We start from the raw sequence: 18,504 nt of genomic DNA on the forward strand, positions 1-18,504 counted from the left end.
AAGGTTATTCCCAGTTGATGAGATTTGAACCATTAACCTTTTATAGCCCATTAAATTTCAAAAACAATCAACTCAACTCATTTGGAAATTAGGCGAGGATTAGGCTGAGACCTGTAAACACATTCCTACTGAGTCCTTTTAACACATCACCAACATATAGAGAAACAAATACGGACACGCTCATTCGCCATATCCATATGTATATTACACGTAAGGATTCAAAAATCATGGCTTCCAAAAGACGACTGTACGAAGAATTAAACATCAGAACAGAAGGCAGATAATCGTTCCAATTTCGAATAATTCGTTGTATTGATCAGCATGGGCATTTACAGACATACCCATCCAATTCCCATCCCATGATAATTATTGAAGTAGAAGAGTTCATATTTCTCCGCTGACACAAGACCGCCAGCTCCATATAGAAAGAAACAAAGAAAGGCCCTGAGGAGTACAAAAGAAAGATTGGGGGTGGACTAAAATCAGTTTCCCTCAGTTTTAGGGTGCCCCTTCCACTTGAAGTTGTCTGCATAAGCCTTAATCTGCACCCAGAATAAAACAATACAGGAGCCTTCGTTACAGGAGCCCATCAAGATTTGGGGTAAACAAAGAAGAAGAAAAAAAAGTAGCGCACACACATTTGGTGCAGTTATAAATAGCATATTCACAACATACCCGCCTCAATGGGGATAAAAGGGAACGAATGGAATTTGCTTTGTTCATTATCCTTTTAACGTTCTGGTTTCGATTTCGTTTCATTGCCTCGAAAACAGAAATAAAAAGATCAAAAGAACCATTATTTCTATATCGTCTACAATTACGACCCTTACAACCTAACCTTGCTGACGGGGAAATAAAAAAACGCATGATTTGTTTAGATTGTCTCTCTGTCATCCCCTTTCCAGTTTAAGTCCCCGTTATTAAATCGTCTCTGTTATTGTGTGAAAACAGTTTTCACAAATTTGAAATGAACGCTAGAAAACTATCAAGAACTTATTCTCGAAAAATGTTTCGCGAACAAGTTTTCTGTGGTTTCAAGAAAACATAAAGCAAAAGTGATCCTAGACACAGAACAGGGGTTCCTAGTGAGTCCACGTCTCACAACAAAGGACATTATCATATTGATAAAGAATCACCGGAGCAATTCAAAAAAAATAATTGCCGACTAAGTTCATACAGTCAAGCAGCCATAAACAAACAGAAAAAGGCTACTGTTGTGAATGGATGGCTAAATCAGAATGGAGTATGCAAGTTGATTTGTAACTATTCCCTTCAAAGACCACTTAGCAAGTCCAGGAGAACAAACCAAGTTTGAAATCCCTGATTGTCTAGAAGTCAAGGAAAATTTCGATTTCCTCTTTTGTTTCTACTATTTCATAGTGCTAATTAAATTCTTTGTTTCTGATGCCAAAGAAAAAGAAAATTTGTGGCTCAAGTGAACTCTGAAACAAAGAATAAGACAACAAAAGGAGAAAAACTCAAACCTTCAAGAGCGGTGTGTGGGGTTTCTTCACCTGCAATAAGGTTGCATAAACGAGTATTAGACACCAAGATAAAAGGAAAAATACATTCATCACAGGAATTCCAAGCAGATCCTTCATATAAATTTGGGGAACATTGTTATTACAGAAGAGGACTTTTGTGCAACTAGCAAACCATAACCTAGAAAGCATTTTCTTCTTTTTGGTCTAAACCTAAGGATTCAGCTACGGTAATTTAGGTCACAAGGTGATGGTTCTTACAAAACCTCAAAACATAAAACGAGTAAAAGATGGCAGCAATAAAAAGTGGACGCATTTTGTATCCTTTAAGTGGAGGCATTTACATTCTTGATCATAACCACGTTCATTGCTATCTGAGGTGCAGTTGCACAGGCAGAGAAAGAAGAAAATGAGAACAATTGTGATAAGTTTTATACCAGTTGGCTAGGATAATACGAAAGAGAACTATAACTTGGCTAACTCATTATGGGATTTGCCTTCTCACCATCATCTGCTCAGTGACCACAATGCTCACACGTGGTGTTAAGACATGCAAATCAAGATTATGTGGTTTACATAGAAGTTAAAGCAGCGTAAGTTTAGTGATGAAAACCTCACAAGCACGTTACCTCCCGAAGATGCAGAAAAGAAGCTACGCCTAAAAAAGTAACTACAGTGATATATAATGCCAAAGTATAAAAACTCCCAACCGTGTATTCCCAACCATGCTTCTGAGCAAATGCTACGGCAGCTTCTTCACTGTCAAAACCAAATCCAGCATCACCAACATTGGCATATGGATCTCCTGTGGATGTCCAACCCATCAATGGATTTTCCCATCTGCAAAGACATGCCAGTGACAAAACTATTACCGTTTGACCATGGTGAAAATTTAGGGATTAAGATAGTTTCTGCTCTCGTGACAAACATGAGATATTAACATAAATCTGTAAGAAACCAGAGTCGTTGCAGTCCAAAAAAGTTGACTCCTGTACATAAAGCTCGACACAAAAGAAAGAAAAAGGAAATAATCTGCTACTTCAAGCATCTTTTACAGATTGAATCCCATCCTATGAAGCACCAACACCTCTAGAGGTTGACGTATTGCAGTGTCGGACATGGGGACACGGCGGGGACACGCCACGTGGCATGTCCCATAATTTAATTTAAATTTTTGAGAGGGACACGGGGGGACACTGATGGGGATACAGCAGGGTCAAAGTGTAATTTTTTTTGAAAGGAAATAATCTGCTACTTCAAGCATCTTTTACAGATTGAATCCCACCCTATGAAGCACCGACACATCTAGAGGTCGACGTATTGTAGCGTCGGACACGGGCACACGCCACGTGGTGTGTCCGATAATTTAATTTAAAATTTTTGGGAGGGACATGGGGGGTGATGGGGACATGGTGGGGGTCAAAGTGTAATTTTTTATTAAAAATTTGGTCAAACTATATTTTTTTTTAAAATTGGGTTTTAAACTGTAATTTTTTTAAAATTTCAGGGGTCAAACTGTAATTTTTCAATAGGATTGTATTGAACTTATGGATGTCTTGTTTTGTTTGAATGGTATTGGAACTATGAATTTTTCGTTTTGTCCACATTTTGCCATTTAAACTTGGAAAAAATTTGAAAAAATATATAAATAAATAAATATACACGTGGCGTGTCCCCCGCCGTGTCCGTGTCCCCATTTTTTTAGAATTCCCGTGTCTGTGCCAGTGTCCGAGTCCATGTCCGTGCATCTTAGAATTTATTCCCACCTAATCGGTTCTTTAGCGAGTACCCCAAAGCTTCAACCATCACTGAAAAATTCCACAGCTGCTGACAAACCCCAGAAATCCAAGTCAGACATACAATTCTTAAATTAAGTATCTCTAACTAAAATAGAAACAGAGTGCATAAACATGTATTCAAGCCTGAGGAAAACAAGATAAAATTATGACTCCTGAGATGGATGCACCTGAGTCAATCGATTCGCTATTCTTGGAAGCACCCATTTCTACATGGTTTGGTGTGCGATATGCACCCGACACGGTATTTCAAAGTCGGACTCAGAGTTTCCATGGCATTTTTTTGCATCTATCACCTGCAAGCTATTGGGGCTATTGTAGCACATGTCTATTCTTTTTGTGCCTTGGGCCATTTATGGGATGCATTACGATGTGATCAACTATTTTTGGCTGGAGTCAAGTAAAGGAAGTCCAACAAGGCTCAAGAGCCTGACAATTTTATTTAAGGACTTGGATTTTGAAGTCTTTAATTGGTTCATCCGTGTTCTTGGTCCAACAAATTTTATACCAAAAAAAGTCCTTGGCGTCTTCAAGTTCAGGTTTATACAAGATGATTTGTAACTAAATATCTATTTAGTCTATCAATGTACCCATATCCAAAGTTGGATCCATGTCTCCACATCCTTCTTTTCTAGGTTTGAATTGACCGACCCTAGATATACACCCGCACCCGGGTCCATTTAACATGTGAATTTATTAGTCAAACCATAAAAAGGCAAAATTAAGATCCATAACCAAATAGACGGCCTTTGAGGTAAATTAACCAACAGAACCCAACTTTGAACTTGAGGATGAACGTCAAGAACTCGTCTTCCCCTTGTCAAGACACAAGGTTTACTTGATGTAGGAACTTTTACAAGAAACATATGAACAAAAAAAAAAAAACCTACTTGGAGTCTCCTTTACAAGTGATAGTGACTACATGAATTGCCAATTCTTCCTTCTTCTCTCTTTTTCCTTTTGATTTTTGTTTTTCCCTTATTTTGGGGTGTGGGTTGGTCTTGCTGTAGGGGGGGACGAGGGATGAGCTAGGTTAAAGGTGTTCAAGTGTCAAAATATTGCTTTCCACCAATCAACTGACTTTCATAAGTAGAAAAAAAAAAACAGCAATCCCAACTGTTTATACATGGTTCATTCAGAAGCCGGGCTTGGGCGACTGTTTGCCAAAAAACACAGATCTCCACAAAGTCGTAAGATCGGGGGGTGGGGGGGGTTTGATGCCGGCACTAGGGTCAATGTTCTAAATGGCGGCTTGGCGCTAGTAGGGCGGAGGCCCACCTCTAAGCGCCAAGCCACCTAGGTGGCGCCAAACAATTCGGCCTTTTTTTTTAACAAACCATTATCCAATTAAACTATATTCTATGTATCCATAATGCAAGTTCAAAGTTCTACATAACCATAATGCAAAGTTTAATGTACAAACCCAAATGAAATTAAGTAGTAGCAACTAGCAAATAAGTTGAATAAGACAATAAGTAGAAATAAACGAGATCGGAGATCCCTAATGCCAAGTTCAAAGTTCATCTCCTTCCTCTAACTCTTCTCCTCCATACCCTTCCAAAACTTGATCTCCATTAGTTTAATACTATACATTTTAGGCCGCCAAAGACGCCGACGACGCCGCCAAGGCTGCCTAGGCGGCCGCCAAACACCGCCAAACCTCCTTGGGCGCCAAATCAAACGCCAAGGGGTATTGGCGTGACGGCAGGGCACCTCCAAGCGCCTAGGCGGCCGCCATTTAGAACACTGACTAGGGTTGAGAGTCACCTTACCTAATGGAAAACAAAAGCACAAGCAAAATCTCAATTGTCCAAGCTAAATCTTTCAGAAGTACACTGCTTAAATCCCAATTCGAGGGAAATGACTTGTAGGGATACTAGCAATCTATGTTAAACTTCTTCTTAACTAATGAAGTTCTGAAGAAAATAATAGCCATTGATGATAATCTCCAAACTTGCAAAAGACAAAATTGAGACTAAACCATAAGGAAACATACTTCTGTGTTGACATGAAATTGATCTTCCACTTTCCAACTTTTCCAGAACCTTGTTGTGTGGCCGTCCGAGCAGGTGAAAAGATTACAACCTGTCATGATGTCAAAAGTATGATTAAGGAGTTTTACTGACCACAAACATATAGAAAGGTTAGCAGCATTTTTTACAGCAACCATTAAAAAGCAATTATAGAATTATTTATAGAGCACAGCTTCTTCGTGCAAGTCCAAAGTGTCCCTGGTGTGCGAGTTACCTAGTGTCATCCTCGAGATCGCATTTCCCGAGTATGCTTTACTCTATAGTCTGAGTCTACAAGCTCAAGTATTTCTTAAATTTTTAAGTTGAATACAGACAACAAGAAATCGCATATAAGTACTAGTACTAGAACATCAAGATCGACAAGGATAAGTTGTTCCACAAAAATATCACACTAATTTTTACCAAAATTACAATACTTTTAAGTCCTTACATTAGAGCACGGAAAAAAGCTTGTTTGTTTTCTCTCTTTTGGTGGTCCTATGTCTGTGGAGGTCTGCTTGTTTAGTTGCAGGGAGCTCCTAAAGTGGTGCCGCTCCCACCTCAGGAGCCCGCTTTTGCGCTTCCAACTAAGAAGCTTGACGGGAGCCCGCTCCCATCGAGATGGGAGCTCGATCCTTATAAAGATGGGGAGCTTTTGTATGATAGTTGTATAGAAAAACAGGGATTTATCACTAGGCTTATTAATTGGTCTTTGATGAACTTGTATATCTAGCCTAAGTCATGATATCTTGAAAAGAAAATCATATATTGTACCACTAGCCCATTTCTTACACTTATGGAGGACTTGGCTCATATTTTTACTTCCTAAATTATTGTACTTTTTAAAGTGAATACACTATGCTACATTATTTTCATAATATATGTACACGATCCTCTCACGCTCCCAACCTTGAGAGCTTCTATATTCCCTCGCTCCCCCGCTCCAGTCCCCGCTTCCGCTCCTACACCCCTCCCACTTCGTGCAGCTAAGGGCCTCGTTCTATAAAGGGGGGGAAATGAAATTCTTCAACAACAATCACTATGAAGAAAACATACAAGGGGAAGAATTCATCTGGACAATAGGTGGGAAGCTAAGCCTTAAATTTATGTGCTGAGCCAACAACATATGCATGATGATTGCGACAACTGTAAAAAAAAAAAAAAAAAAGCATTCATAAATATCTGTGAAAAAAAGGACATTGATCAAGAGGTAGAACATGGACCAGAACTGGAAAACTTCTAAACAAGGCAGCAAAAATCAATTGCTGAATGTTACTACTCTCACTTTAGCATCTCCACTCCTTACTCAATTTTTTACCCAAAGTTAAAGTAAAAATTTGGGTAAAAACTTGATCTGGTATGAAGCAATCCAATGGGCACATGCAAATCTAGGCATAAATTTGAGTAAAGGTTTCATTAATGGCATAGTTGTAAATTTGAGAGGGAAAAAATAGCCTTCAAAATTTGAGTAAGGATTTGGTTCAAACCAAATTTGGGGAGAAACTCAAATTTGGTATGAGTTTGAGTAAGGAGTGGAGTGGTGTTTTGGGTGATTTTTACTCAAATTTAAGTTTGAGTTCAAATTTGAGTAAGGAGGGGAGATGCTCATGGCAATCCTAGTTCCATTCTTCTCAACTCCCTAACACTCCAATTCAACAGCACAGGCATTGATAAGTCCAGCTGAAACCGAAGTACATGTGCAATGCCCCACATCAGATGACCTTCAATCGAGTTAACCAGACACAATGCAAATCCATATTTACGTGCAGAGATACTTTACATCACAAAATCTCTCTCTCTCTCTCTCTCTCTCTCTCTCTCTAGCGTGAAAATGCGCATGTAATTTCCCAATTCGACCCAAAAAATACACCATCAAAGGAACCATAACTGTAAAAAAGAACAGTCCTTTGGCCCTAAAAAGCGTAATTCATCACAACGCACGAAACAGCTATTTATCTTGTTCGATCAACATAAGAAAGACAGGAATTTTAATTCGAAATCATATCCAAGAATATAATACGACGGCGTACCCTCCTTCGAAGGTGTTCATCCGGAATCCCGGAGACTATCCCGATCTCTCCGGGTTTGATCTCGACCAAGGAGTCAGCAGAGAAATGCCTCGACAAGGGAACCGAAGCGGCTCCATAAACGCGACGGGCAGGATTCACGAGTCGTTGCAGAGAGCTCGCCATATTCCTCCGCCGGAAGGTTTTAGGGCGATTTTGCTGTATGAGGAAGAGATGACAGAAGAAATGGAGAAAAATAGAGCTGGGTCATTTTTTGAGGTTTACATCAAAATCCCTGATGTTCCAGAAATTACATCCCGCCCCTTGGGTTATTTTTACAAGAGGGGATAGGGAAGGGGTTGGCAACCAGACTCGAACTCAGACATTTTATCTTGCAAGGGAGTGTTACAATCACTAGTCTCCTTTACAGTCAAGGGTTTTTTTGGAAAATAATTTCCACACTCCTCCTTTAATCATCTTACACTCTTCTTTTTTTTATTTTTATTCACATTAATTTATAATATTATTTTTAAATGTGTGAAACAATGTATTAAATAACGAATAAGATAGTAAAAACAAGTGGATAAAGACAAAAAAAAAAGTGAAAATCAATTCTTTTTTTTATTTTTCCCTGAACTGCAACTCAAGTTTAGTCATAGAAATATAACTTATTTGTCAAAATCAAAACTTCACAAGACTTGCCGAAAATCGAGAGAAAAATAATACATGGTGATCAATTTGTAGAAGAATATTAAGTAGCAAATAGAAAATTTATCTTAAAATTTTTTTGAGAAAAAAATACTTTTCTAGATTAAATTTGTCTTGACAAATGAAATTGCCTGATGCAGAACAAAAATCGGGGGATCCTGCCTTAAGCATAAGCATAGTGATTTTCAATACCTATTAATCGTCAATAGGTGCAAAATCCCATAAAGGGCAAAATTTGTGACTAGTTGGATCCTACTATTGTAGTAGCCATCAGGAATGACAACGGGGCGGGGTGGAGCGGATTTTTGCGTGCCTTGACCCCGATCCTAAAATTATTAGCCAACCCTGATTGAGTATTTTTTTGGGTACCCTTGTTCCCGCCCCGTTCCGCTCTGTAAAAAATTAAAAAATTGCTAATCTAAAAGCAAAATAAAAAAAAAGTATAAATAAAGTGTTAGTTTAGTATAATAGTGAAAATATAAATGTAAGAATATAATGATTTTTTTTAGTATAATGAAAATAATATTAGGGTAAAAATATAAAATTTGAAGTATTAATGATAATTAAATTAGGATAAAAGTATAATTTTATAAATAAATACATTTAGGGGCGGGGTACTATCACCCCGAATCCGGCCGGGTTTTAGTATTTTTTACCCCTATCTGATACCCGAAAAGATGGTGGAGGTTCAGGACGGGACGGGTCTGATTGCCACATCTAGTAGCCACTAAACTCGTTAGGCTAGGTTTTGTCAAGTTTGTCACCTCCATGTGGAAATATTGGAACATGATTCATTTGAAAGCCGATTGCGTCATTGGTTTCCCGGTAAGCAGGCAAGGGAATTGGCTCCAGTGGTTTGTGCGGCGGTGGATGTTGAAGATAGTTAGGGTTTGAGGTTTGGTTTGGGTGAGCCGGTATATGGTTTGGACCGAATTTGGGTGTTTTAGGCTTTCAATGTATATTTTGGATGTAGGGTTGGGGTTTATTGCTTATCTGTTTTGGACTCTTGTAGACCTTTGGGTGTTCCGAGCTTTGCCCTTATGATGTATCGTCCAACTCTTTGTTGGATTCCTTTTTTCCCTTTTTTTTAATAAATCTTACTTTTGCCTATAAAAAAAAAGTTGTGATATAATTTGTCTTGGAGAAAAATTATTCACGGAGCTCCGTGAATAAGTTTTTTACGGAGGTGAATTTGGATCGTCCAAAAGTATTTTGGTCGGTCCGGATTTTAAACAAACTCTTCTCAAGGGTTTGTTAAAAATCCGGATTATCGATTGCCGAGACAGACGGGTGAACTCGTGCAACTCGTTAAATAACCTATTTATAGCGACTCCTTGAATAAGACGTCTTATGTGTCTGGATCTGTGGCCAGACGTTTATGTCCAAACAAGTACTGTCCAAAGTATTTTTCTATATAATAATATCCAGTTTTTTAATTTCCGTATAGTAATTACAATTTATTTAATACATGGGGTCTAGTCGGAAAATATTAAAATTTCCAGTTTTTATACAATTTCTCGACAAATTTAAAGTCTAGGTTATTTATTTATATATATAAAATAAAATAAAAAGGTCTCGGTTAATTTTCCTTTCCTATCGTCATGATGATTCCTATGCGAAAAAGGACGAGTTTTTATTTCTTCTTTGGGAGTTGCTATTAAATTACCCTAATTTTTTCAGATGCTTGAATTTGGCACAATCCGTCGTCACTCTCTCTCTACAGTAATCCTGGGGACTCTCTGCGGCAAATGGGCGCTCCTAAACTGAAGTGGACATCAGAAGAAGAAGCCGCGCTGAAAGCTGGTGTAGCCAAGCATGGTCCAGGCAAGTGGAGCGCAATTCTGAAAGACCCAGAATTCCGCAGTATCTTGCATTCGCGATCAAACGTCGATCTCAAGGTATAATCTTCAAAACCCATCTCATATTTCTCTATTTCTGTATCGATTCTATGGGGGTTAGAAAAACCCAAACCAGATTTTGTATTTTCAGCAACAACCATAAGGGGGTTAATAACCCATATCATATTTTGTATTTTCAGTAACAATCATAAGGGGGTTAAAAAACCCATATGAGATTTTGTAGTTTCTGCATCAATTCTTAGGGGGTTGAAAAACCCATATCTCACATTTTGTATTTTCTGTATCGATTCTAAGGGGGTACATATCAGATATTGTAGTTTCTGTATGAATTCCAAGGGGACATTTTGTATTTTTCTAGTGTCGATTCTATGGGGGCTAAAAAACCCATATCACATTTTGTATTTTCTGTGTCGATTCTAAGTGGATTAAAAACCCATATCAGATATTGTAGTTTCTGTATCAATTGTTCAATTCTAAGGGGGTTGAAAAACCCCTATGACATTGCATTTTGTATTTTCTGTATCGATTCTAAGTGGGTTAAAAAAGCCCATATCAGATTTTGTTTTTTTCCTATATCATTTCTTGTTTGAAAAAGGGTGAGTGATGACTGTGGGTTTTTTTTATTTTTCCAAGGATAAGTGGAGGAATGTGAATGTGGCGGCAAATGGATGGGGTTCTCGGACTAGAACTAGGGTTTCATCGAAAAGCCATCGGCCGGTAGTGAAGCGTGATGATGAGAAGGTTCTTAGCACTGTGGTTGAGAGTGATGCGGAAGTTGTTGATGATAAGCCTCTCGATGTTTTGAGTGGAATACAAGAAAATGGTTGTGCCAAGAAACCAATTTCAAGGTAATGTTAATGTGCTTGATTAATCAGCGGTGAACCCACTTTTTGAAGACCTGAGTTGAAATCCAAAAGTTAGGCCTTTTGACGTGCAACTTGGAATTGAATAATTCAACAACGTTTATATGTATGAGAGAAACTATAGAGAGGAACTATGAGAATCGGAAAGTGAGATAGCAAAATAACTTATAGAATCCGGACGCGGCCTTCTTTATGCAACTGCACTGCTATTGCACTTTTTTTCCCTACAATGCTTCATAAGAAGTCTTTTTTGTTATAGTTGATACAAAAGCAAAAGCATTATGGTAACCAATATCAAGACAATGTGACCTTGTCCAAATTGAAGGCCCAAGGAAATAGTCCAAACGATCTTAAGCTTGGGTAACGCCTGCTTGAGTTGTTCTTCCTTTTATGGTAATATTGTTCATTTGATGAAGTCATGAAGGGAGGGATTGAGTTACTTTAACCACCAGTTGTCTGCTGATACTATTGTCCTTAGTACTTGGGCAGAGGTAGGCAGCTTTAGTCTTCTACATCTAGCTTGGTGCTTGATGTTGGCCAATAATAAACCTGATCTTAATATAATTTGGTGCAACATTATGGTCCATCCGATTTTCGTACATGTTTAAACGAAGAATGATGCTCGAGAAAGCTTTTACATTGGATGTTATGAGCCTCATGTTGTTTATGTTACTTCATTTTGTTGATTTTATTTTAGGTTAGGACTCCTGTCTAATTAGTTCACGTGGTGTATTGTACATCTGTCACTTGATAGTCCAGTGCTGAAGCATTGCTGGGAGTCTGAAAGTTTACCATCTTAGGGTTAAAAAGCCTACACCTTCTTTCTGAGGAGTGGACTTTGCGTTGTTCCAGAATGATAGACCTGTATTAGATGCCTTTATGTCTGGTTTCATTCAGTAACTTTTTTCTCCTGAATATTTGGATTTTCATGTATGAAGTTTGGATACTCTCATATTGGAGGCCATAACGAAACTGAAGGAACCTCGTGGGTCTAGCCGGGCTACAATTGCCTTGTACATACAGGTATTTTTGCTCTACTGTCTCCACATTATAACTCAGAACTTTGTTATGTATGCGAAGAGAAATATCGGGCTCCTTCCATCATTGTGGTGCTTATATGTCAGAAATGTTCTGACCTATTTTTTGCATCCCCTAATTTCTTGCTTCCCTTTTTTTTTTTTTTTTTTTTTTAATGTTTTGGTTTCTATTGAAAAGAAAGGAACATGTGAAAGTTCTACTTTTTATTTTCTACAAATCATAAAACTCTTTCTTGAAATTTTAACTACTTATGCCAAATTTGATCTTGTTTTGTGAAGTTAGGGTGTGTCTCAAATCTGTATTATTGCTGCTGAACAAATATAAAGAAGGGGCCTTGGTGACGTCTATTTTATAGGTGCCATTCCAGCCACCTTAGTGTTTTCATCAGTTTGGATATAAGTCAACAAGTCTCCATCTCAACTATGTAGACCATACCAACCATAATATGTCCAAGACCATTACTTTATGGAAGTCTTCAAGCGGATGAATTATTGTAGCCTTTTTTCCAGTAATTCCACAACCCAAACAGGACCTTTCTTGCATTGCCATTTCTCTTGCTCAAAACACTAATTTTCATTGTAAAATATGACATACTACCCTGTACAACTGTTCCTTGGTAGTACGGATATATTAGAAATCATCCTACAAACACTTCCATTATACCCCATTTTTCTAATGTCAATGTTTTCATAGAGTTTACTAGATTTTATTTTGACCCTATGAAACCTCGGCAATTGTTGTCCCAACATTGTGCAAATTGAGTATGGAGTCCAGTATGTGGACTTTTCTTTCAACATGTAACTATGTAAGGATTTATGGGAAAGACTTCTCTAACCAAGTAGATGAATTGACATTCAAAATAATTCCAACCAAAATGTCAATTACTTGGGTGGCATCTAACATCTCCCCTCTCGTGTCAAATTCGAATTGTGAAAAAGTAAAATGTCAAATCTTTTCTATTACTACCTATCTCCCAAAATGTTTGTCCGGTCTTCAAAATTAGGACTTAAAGATAATAAAATTTTCAAGAAAAGAAATTTCCAACATGTTTCATAAATTAAAAGGGCATTGATATCTAGTAAATTGTTCAAACAATTTTGAATTTTTAAAAAAAAATTGTATTGTTTTTAAGTTCTCATTTTGCAGACCAAACAAATATTTTGGGACGGATGGAGTACTTTATTTCGTGGGACCCACAGTATTGTCCAAAACTTAATAATGTAAAGAAATAAGCTTAGATTAAATTAAGTATTTGGAATAATGGTGGGAGTGTGCATTTTTAAGGATATCAGTTTTTAACATGCCAAATTGCAAATAAGCCTTCTAGGAAACCTTGACATCCCTAACTTTGACAGATTGTTTGGAGATGCTCTAATAGATAGTTTTTGCGAGCTCCACTTTATTCTGTTACAAATTCTTTGACATTTGTAGGAACACTACTTGGCACCAGAAAATTTGGAAAGGCTGTTGGCGGTCTCCTTAAAGCTTTCGACAGAAAATGGGAAGTTAATAAAGGTAATTTAGTTGCTCTGTATTGGTGGAGTAACTGAAAACTGTTGGATTGGTATTGCCTTGTTTTATATGATGCAGTGGAGGTATTGAGTGAAGCATCCGTAGGCCGCCTAATTCTTGAAAAACTATCTAGAATTTCTTGTGCACTGTGTTTTTGTGGTCCCTTTCCCCAACGACAAAAATCAGACGTTGCATTGAGGACTTTGAAGTATGACAGAAATCTCAATGTGGTAAATGGTAAATAGTCATGGGATAACCCTAGGAAGCTTTTCATTTGGTTTTTGGGACACTGTTTCATGAAGTTTGGGATGACATATATAAGCATCTAAATGTTGCAGAAATGGCAAGACTTAGTTGCCCAATGGCCGCTGCACCTTAGTTTTGCTTAACATCTTGACTGAGTTGTTTTCTGTCATCTTTTAGTAGTTGTTTTTCATTTATCTTGCATCTTGACTTGCTAAGAGTTCGTAAATTAAACCACCCTTTCCCTTTTTTCTCGGTTTTTTGCATCTGAGCTTAGTCTATCCAAACCTTATCTTCCTTTCCCATTCTCTACCCCTTCCCTTCTTTTATTCCTAATTTGTTTAGGCTTGCCATTTCTGTTGAATATGATAGGCTGCTTCACTCGATATCGCTGTTTCCCTTTACAGCCTCCTTTTATACTATCAAATTTGTCCTGATACGTAAGGTGAAATGACATCTCTTTTTAGCTTCTGTGTTATGTATTGGTTGGAACCATTGGCATCACATGGAATATTGGAATCATTCTGACCTTTACCTTCCAACTAAACTTAATGGCAATTTAAAGTTGAGCATGCACTCTCCTTATAAGTCGTATCTTTGCTGCTTCAGCTTTTGATAGTCTCATTGTGGTTTTGTCTTGGACTTGGATCAAAATTATGCTCTTTGTGTTGGCAGATAAAGCACCAGTACAGGATTGCGCCACCCTCAACACTATCCAATGCGAAGAAAGATTCTCCTCTGTTATTCTTGGAGGGGAAGCACAAAAGTTCTTCAAAAGTGGAGAAGGATGGAGTCCAAATTCTTACCAAATCCCAGATTGATGCAGAGCTAGAAAAGATGAAGGGCATGACTGCACAGGAGGCTGCTGCCGCTGCTGCGCAAGCAGTTGCTGAGGCAGAAGCTGCCATCGCAGAGGCTGAAGAGGCGGCAAGGGAGGCGGAGAAAGCAGAAGCTGATGCAGAAGCAGCACAACTCTTTGCTGAAGCAGCGATTAAGGCATTGGAATCTTGTAGAACAGTTTGTATCTGGTAAAGTCCTCCTCCGAGTATAGTTTTCTAGAAATGTTATTTCTGTAAGGCCCGTGTATTTGTCTGGATTATATCATTGGATTGCAAATCCAAGAGATCAAATCTCTCTCGTTTGGTTGAAATTTTTGCGCCTGGAATAATATACGCTGGATTGATATCCTACAACACATGCGATTATCTAACACAATAAGATTATCGCAAGGCACTTATGAGTACTTTTATGTGTTATATTGGTTTTCAAACTTTGTAGTTACTGTTCAAATTAGCACCGGAAAAGAACACGAGGGAAGTTATGGAAACCATGAATGAGGGCAATTACAGCAGAACTCTATAACCCACTCTTGAAATCTATGAAAGATATGAAGCCAATCATAATTACCGGTTTATATTAATCACTTAAAAAGTGAAGTAACCCTAGAATAGGTACTTGCTTTTGTCGCCTTTTGGTTCGTTGAAGAGGGGCGTGGCTTTGTTGGTGACTAAGTTGTGAAAGAAAGAAAATTATTTTTAATGCTCTTCACAAGGAATTTTTGAACTTTCCAAGAAATTGAAACTAATGATGAAAATACATTCATCGTATATATCGACAACAATGTAGAAAAAATGCAGAGGTTACAGTTGGTCTTCCTGGTACGTCTCTTTTTCCTCATCCTTCATGTTTTGTGGAAATTGAGTCTAAAGAAAAAGATCTGGTTGAAAAGAGAGGAGAAGAGAGAAATGTGGAGGGCATGTACGTGGGAGGGAGTTTCAGTACCGGGGAGTTTCAGATGTGGGATTTAGCAGCAAGCAGAGGGTAGTTTAGGAACCTTAGAAAACTATCCTGACCATGGTTTGAAAAAATTCAATCTGGACCGTCAATGTCGCAGTCATATCCGTTTGGTGTCAAACCATGCATATGAATCAAATTTAACTGTTGAAAAAGTGACACCCATGCATATTTTGAAAACTCAGCTGCTTTTTTCCGTAAATATATCACTTCATCATTAACCCAGTCAAACAAACAGGGCCATAGTTTCCTTATGAGGGCTGCACCAGCATCCTTGTAGTCTCGGTTCTTGGGCCAATCAGTTCATTGGGGCATTGGTTTACCTCATTGCTTTGATTATTTGGGTTAAGGGGGCTAGGAATCCTTATGAAGCTGCACATTTCACCGGTTTTAGGTTGTCATGTAGGAGAGGAGATTCACTTAACCGCCAATACCTACTTCTCAGATCTACTATTATGCAATTGTGGTTTCTGGACCATGATTCCATCTGCATAATTCACATTCCTTCTATTTGACACTTACATTCGGCCATAACTGGTCCCAACAATCAACATTTCTTTCGAGCAAAAAAAGATCAACGTTTCTTCAAATTGTTCATTTTATGGCTTCGTTGTGGAATGCTGAAAACGAGATCTACACGCATTATGAATTTTTTTTGCTGCTTCTCTCCTGTTCCATTCCAAATACTTGCTGATTCTTCACTGTATTCTGTATACTATTCCTCGTTGTCTTTTTCTTTCTCTTTAACATAATCTCTAACACTTAATATTTGTGGTGCAGATTATTGGCAAGTGGGGATAATCATCCGCAAGGCTAAATTCTGAGTTTGTACAAAAATTAATTTGCCTAAAAATTGATGTATGCCTAGATGGAGGCTTGCAAAGTTCTCATCTCCAAGAGCAAATATTCCGACAGCAAGCTTTCCTGGCATTCATGTTGCTGTATTCCAACCCTCAACAGCAACATTCTGCTAAAACATTCATTCAGCGAAAATATCCAAACTGTGCCTAGAAGCATATATTTCTTTGTAGAGTAAAGATGGATAGGCTTGTAAATCAAAGAGAATATTATAGCTGAAGATTTGTATAGAGAATTTTCCATTTGCTGTGGTGCTTATTGTTTTTTATGATTCACCTGCCATTTTTATAGGTTTTTTGCTCTGGTTTTTGGAGGGGACTTGTCATTTTTCACTTGTTTGAAAGGCCTAGTAGTACTGTAGTAGTAAGAAGTGCCTTCACTGGCCTTGTCCTCAGTACTTGTTGCAGTTCACATGAATGCCTGAGCCAGAGCCAGAGCCAGAGCCAGCTTTCTATGGCTGTCGTGTCTAGATTGATGTATATGTTCGGGGCTTTCTATGGCTTTCGTGTCTAGATTGATGTATATGTTCGGAGCATTGTACGTACTGTATATGTTCGGAGCATTGTTCGTACGACTTAGCGGGTCATCAACATGAACAAGCTGTAAATACGACTTAGCGGGTCATCAACATGAACAAGCTGTCTAAATCCGAAATAGATTCGTAAATGAATTGTTCAATTCACTTTCAATTTCGTGAATTCAATTTTTGCTTTTTTGTGTGGTTTTAAAAAGGATCCATTCTATTTTTTTAAAGGTCTTTAATATATATATATATATATATATATATATATATATATATATATATATATACACACACACACAGTTAGTCTCAAATGATACGAGCCTTTTAGTTAAAATGCGGATCTCTTCATTTCTCCTATTTTCCGATCGAATTTCGATGATACGAGCCGTTCAACGTGTTCAAAATGTGATTTTGAAGGATACTCATGAGAAATCGGCAAAAAAAGAGACCGGGAAGAGCTTCATTCGAGTAGTTTTTGTTTGAACCGTTCGATAAAAAACAAACAAAAATTGCTCGGACGAAGCATTTTCCGGTCTTTTTTTTTGCTGATTTCTAACGAGTACCCTTAAAATCATGTTCTGAACACATTGAGCGGCTTGGATCATCGAAATTCAATCGGGAAAGGGAGGTCCGCATTTTATTATAGTGAGGTGGTTCTTATGGAAGACGGACTGATATATATATATATATATATATATATATATATATATATATATATATATATACACAGAGAAAGCTTCTCATGCGGACCTCCACATCAAAGCAAAGTGCGGACCTCCCCTTTCCCGATCGAATTTCGATGATCCGAGCTGCTCAATGTGTTCAGAACGTGATTTTAAGGGTACTCTCAAGAAATCAGCAAAAAAAAAAAATCGGGAAGGGCTTCATCCGAGCAGTTTTTGTTATTTTTATTGAACGGTTCAAATAAAAACTGCTCAAATCAAAAGCCCTTCCCGGTCATTTTTTTTGCCGATTTCTCGCGACTATCTTTAAAATCACATTCTGAACACATTGAATGGCTCGGATCATCAAAATTCAATCGGAAAAGGGAAGAAACGGGGTGGTCCGCACTTTGCTTGGATGCGGAGGTCCGCATTAGAAGCTTACTGTGTATATACATACATATATATATATATATATATGTGTGTGTGTGTGTGTGTGTGTATAAAGACATACACAAACGTCTTTAATATTGTTATGTGACATCTTTTATCTATGTTTCTCCTTATGTAGTATTATAGATAATAAGAAAAGAAGATTTATTACAAGAGTAAATAAAAAATGACAACAAAAATGGAATACAACTATCCTATAGACCTTTTAAGGTTTTGTTTTGTACTTTTAACTCTTCTTCATAGAAAGAACCACAAGTAGGATGTACGAATTCTCATATCTTGAAAGTTGCAATAGAAGCATCTTACCTTTTACTTTACATTATTATCAAATTATCATTTTTTGTTGTCAATTTTTATTTGACAACATAGGAGGTATCTCTTGATTTAGGTTTAAACTTTCACTTATAGTACTATATTTTCATGTATTATAGAAATAAAGACCGAATCAGAGCGATTTACGATTTGATTGCGCTTTGGAAGAGTGATTCACGATTTGATTGTGCTTTGGAAAAGGACTGTTTCAATTCACGATTTGACAACCTTAGTTCCGAGTTCATAAACAGTTGCGGTGAGAAATTGAGCATTTTATTCACAAGTAAACAAAGGCAATGCAATTAAGGAGTATCCCTTTTTTCATAAGTTCTCGCTCAAACCCACGTGGTTGAGCTTTTGGTGACACTTAATTTGCCTGAGTTA

At 37.7% G+C, this 18,504-nt stretch overlaps 2 protein-coding genes across 4 annotated transcripts; one reads left to right on the plus strand and one right to left on the minus strand.

Moving 5' to 3' along the window:
• Positions 1–257: 257 nt before the first annotated feature.
• LOC131303517 (NADH dehydrogenase [ubiquinone] iron-sulfur protein 4, mitochondrial) lies at positions 258–7,595 on the minus strand. The gene is made up of 5 exons (XM_058330408.1): positions 7,320–7,595; positions 5,274–5,362; positions 2,192–2,321; positions 1,485–1,514; positions 258–542 (listed from the first exon to the last, which is right to left on the minus strand). The coding sequence occupies exons 1-5, from the start codon at positions 7,479–7,481 to the stop codon at positions 483–485; spliced, it is 471 nt and encodes a 156-aa protein (XP_058186391.1). The 5' UTR covers positions 7,482–7,595; the 3' UTR covers positions 258–482.
• A 1,992-nt stretch (positions 7,596–9,587) lies between these two features.
• Positions 9,588–16,458, plus strand: LOC131303518 (telomere repeat-binding factor 2). 3 transcript variants are annotated; one of them, XM_058330410.1, is made up of 6 exons: positions 9,588–9,901; positions 10,496–10,710; positions 11,664–11,748; positions 13,195–13,278; positions 14,194–14,546; positions 16,093–16,458. In XM_058330410.1, coding segments are annotated over exons 1-6 (888 nt in total). In that variant the 5' UTR covers positions 9,588–9,751; the 3' UTR covers positions 16,094–16,458. The 3 variants fall into 3 exon arrangements, with proteins under 3 accessions (XP_058186393.1, XP_058186392.1, XP_058186394.1); XM_058330409.1 differs by lacking the exon at positions 16,093–16,458 and having other exon boundaries at positions 14,194–14,788; XM_058330411.1 differs by lacking the exons at positions 13,195–13,278; positions 16,093–16,458 and having other exon boundaries at positions 14,194–14,788.
• The last annotated feature ends 2,046 nt before the right edge of the window (positions 16,459–18,504 follow it).

This window comes from Rhododendron vialii, chromosome 10a (assembly GCF_030253575.1).
Source record: "Rhododendron vialii isolate Sample 1 chromosome 10a, ASM3025357v1".
Lineage (NCBI taxonomy): Eukaryota > Viridiplantae > Streptophyta > Magnoliopsida > Ericales > Ericaceae > Rhododendron > Rhododendron vialii.

Excerpts from the sequence above, each read along its gene's own strand:
- LOC131303517 (XM_058330408.1), bottom strand. The coding sequence starts at position 7,481 with ATGGCGAGCTCTCTGCAACGACTCGTGAATCCTGCCCGTCGCGTTTAT. Across the intron at positions 5,363-7,319 it reads ATGAACACCTTCGAAGGAGG|GTTGTAATCTTTTCACCTGC; the intron begins GTACGCCGTCGT and ends ACATCATGACAG. Across the intron at positions 543-1,484 it reads CCCACACACCGCTCTTGAAG|ATTAAGGCTTATGCAGACAA; the intron begins GTTTGAGTTTTT and ends TTCTGGGTGCAG.
- LOC131303518 (XM_058330409.1), top strand. The coding sequence starts at position 9,752 with ATGGGCGCTCCTAAACTGAAGTGGACATCAGAAGAAGAAGCCGCGCTG. Across the intron at positions 9,902-10,495 it reads GATCAAACGTCGATCTCAAG|GATAAGTGGAGGAATGTGAA; the intron begins GTATAATCTTCA and ends TATTTTTCCAAG. Across the intron at positions 13,279-14,193 it reads AAAATGGGAAGTTAATAAAG|ATAAAGCACCAGTACAGGAT; the intron begins GTAATTTAGTTG and ends TTGTGTTGGCAG.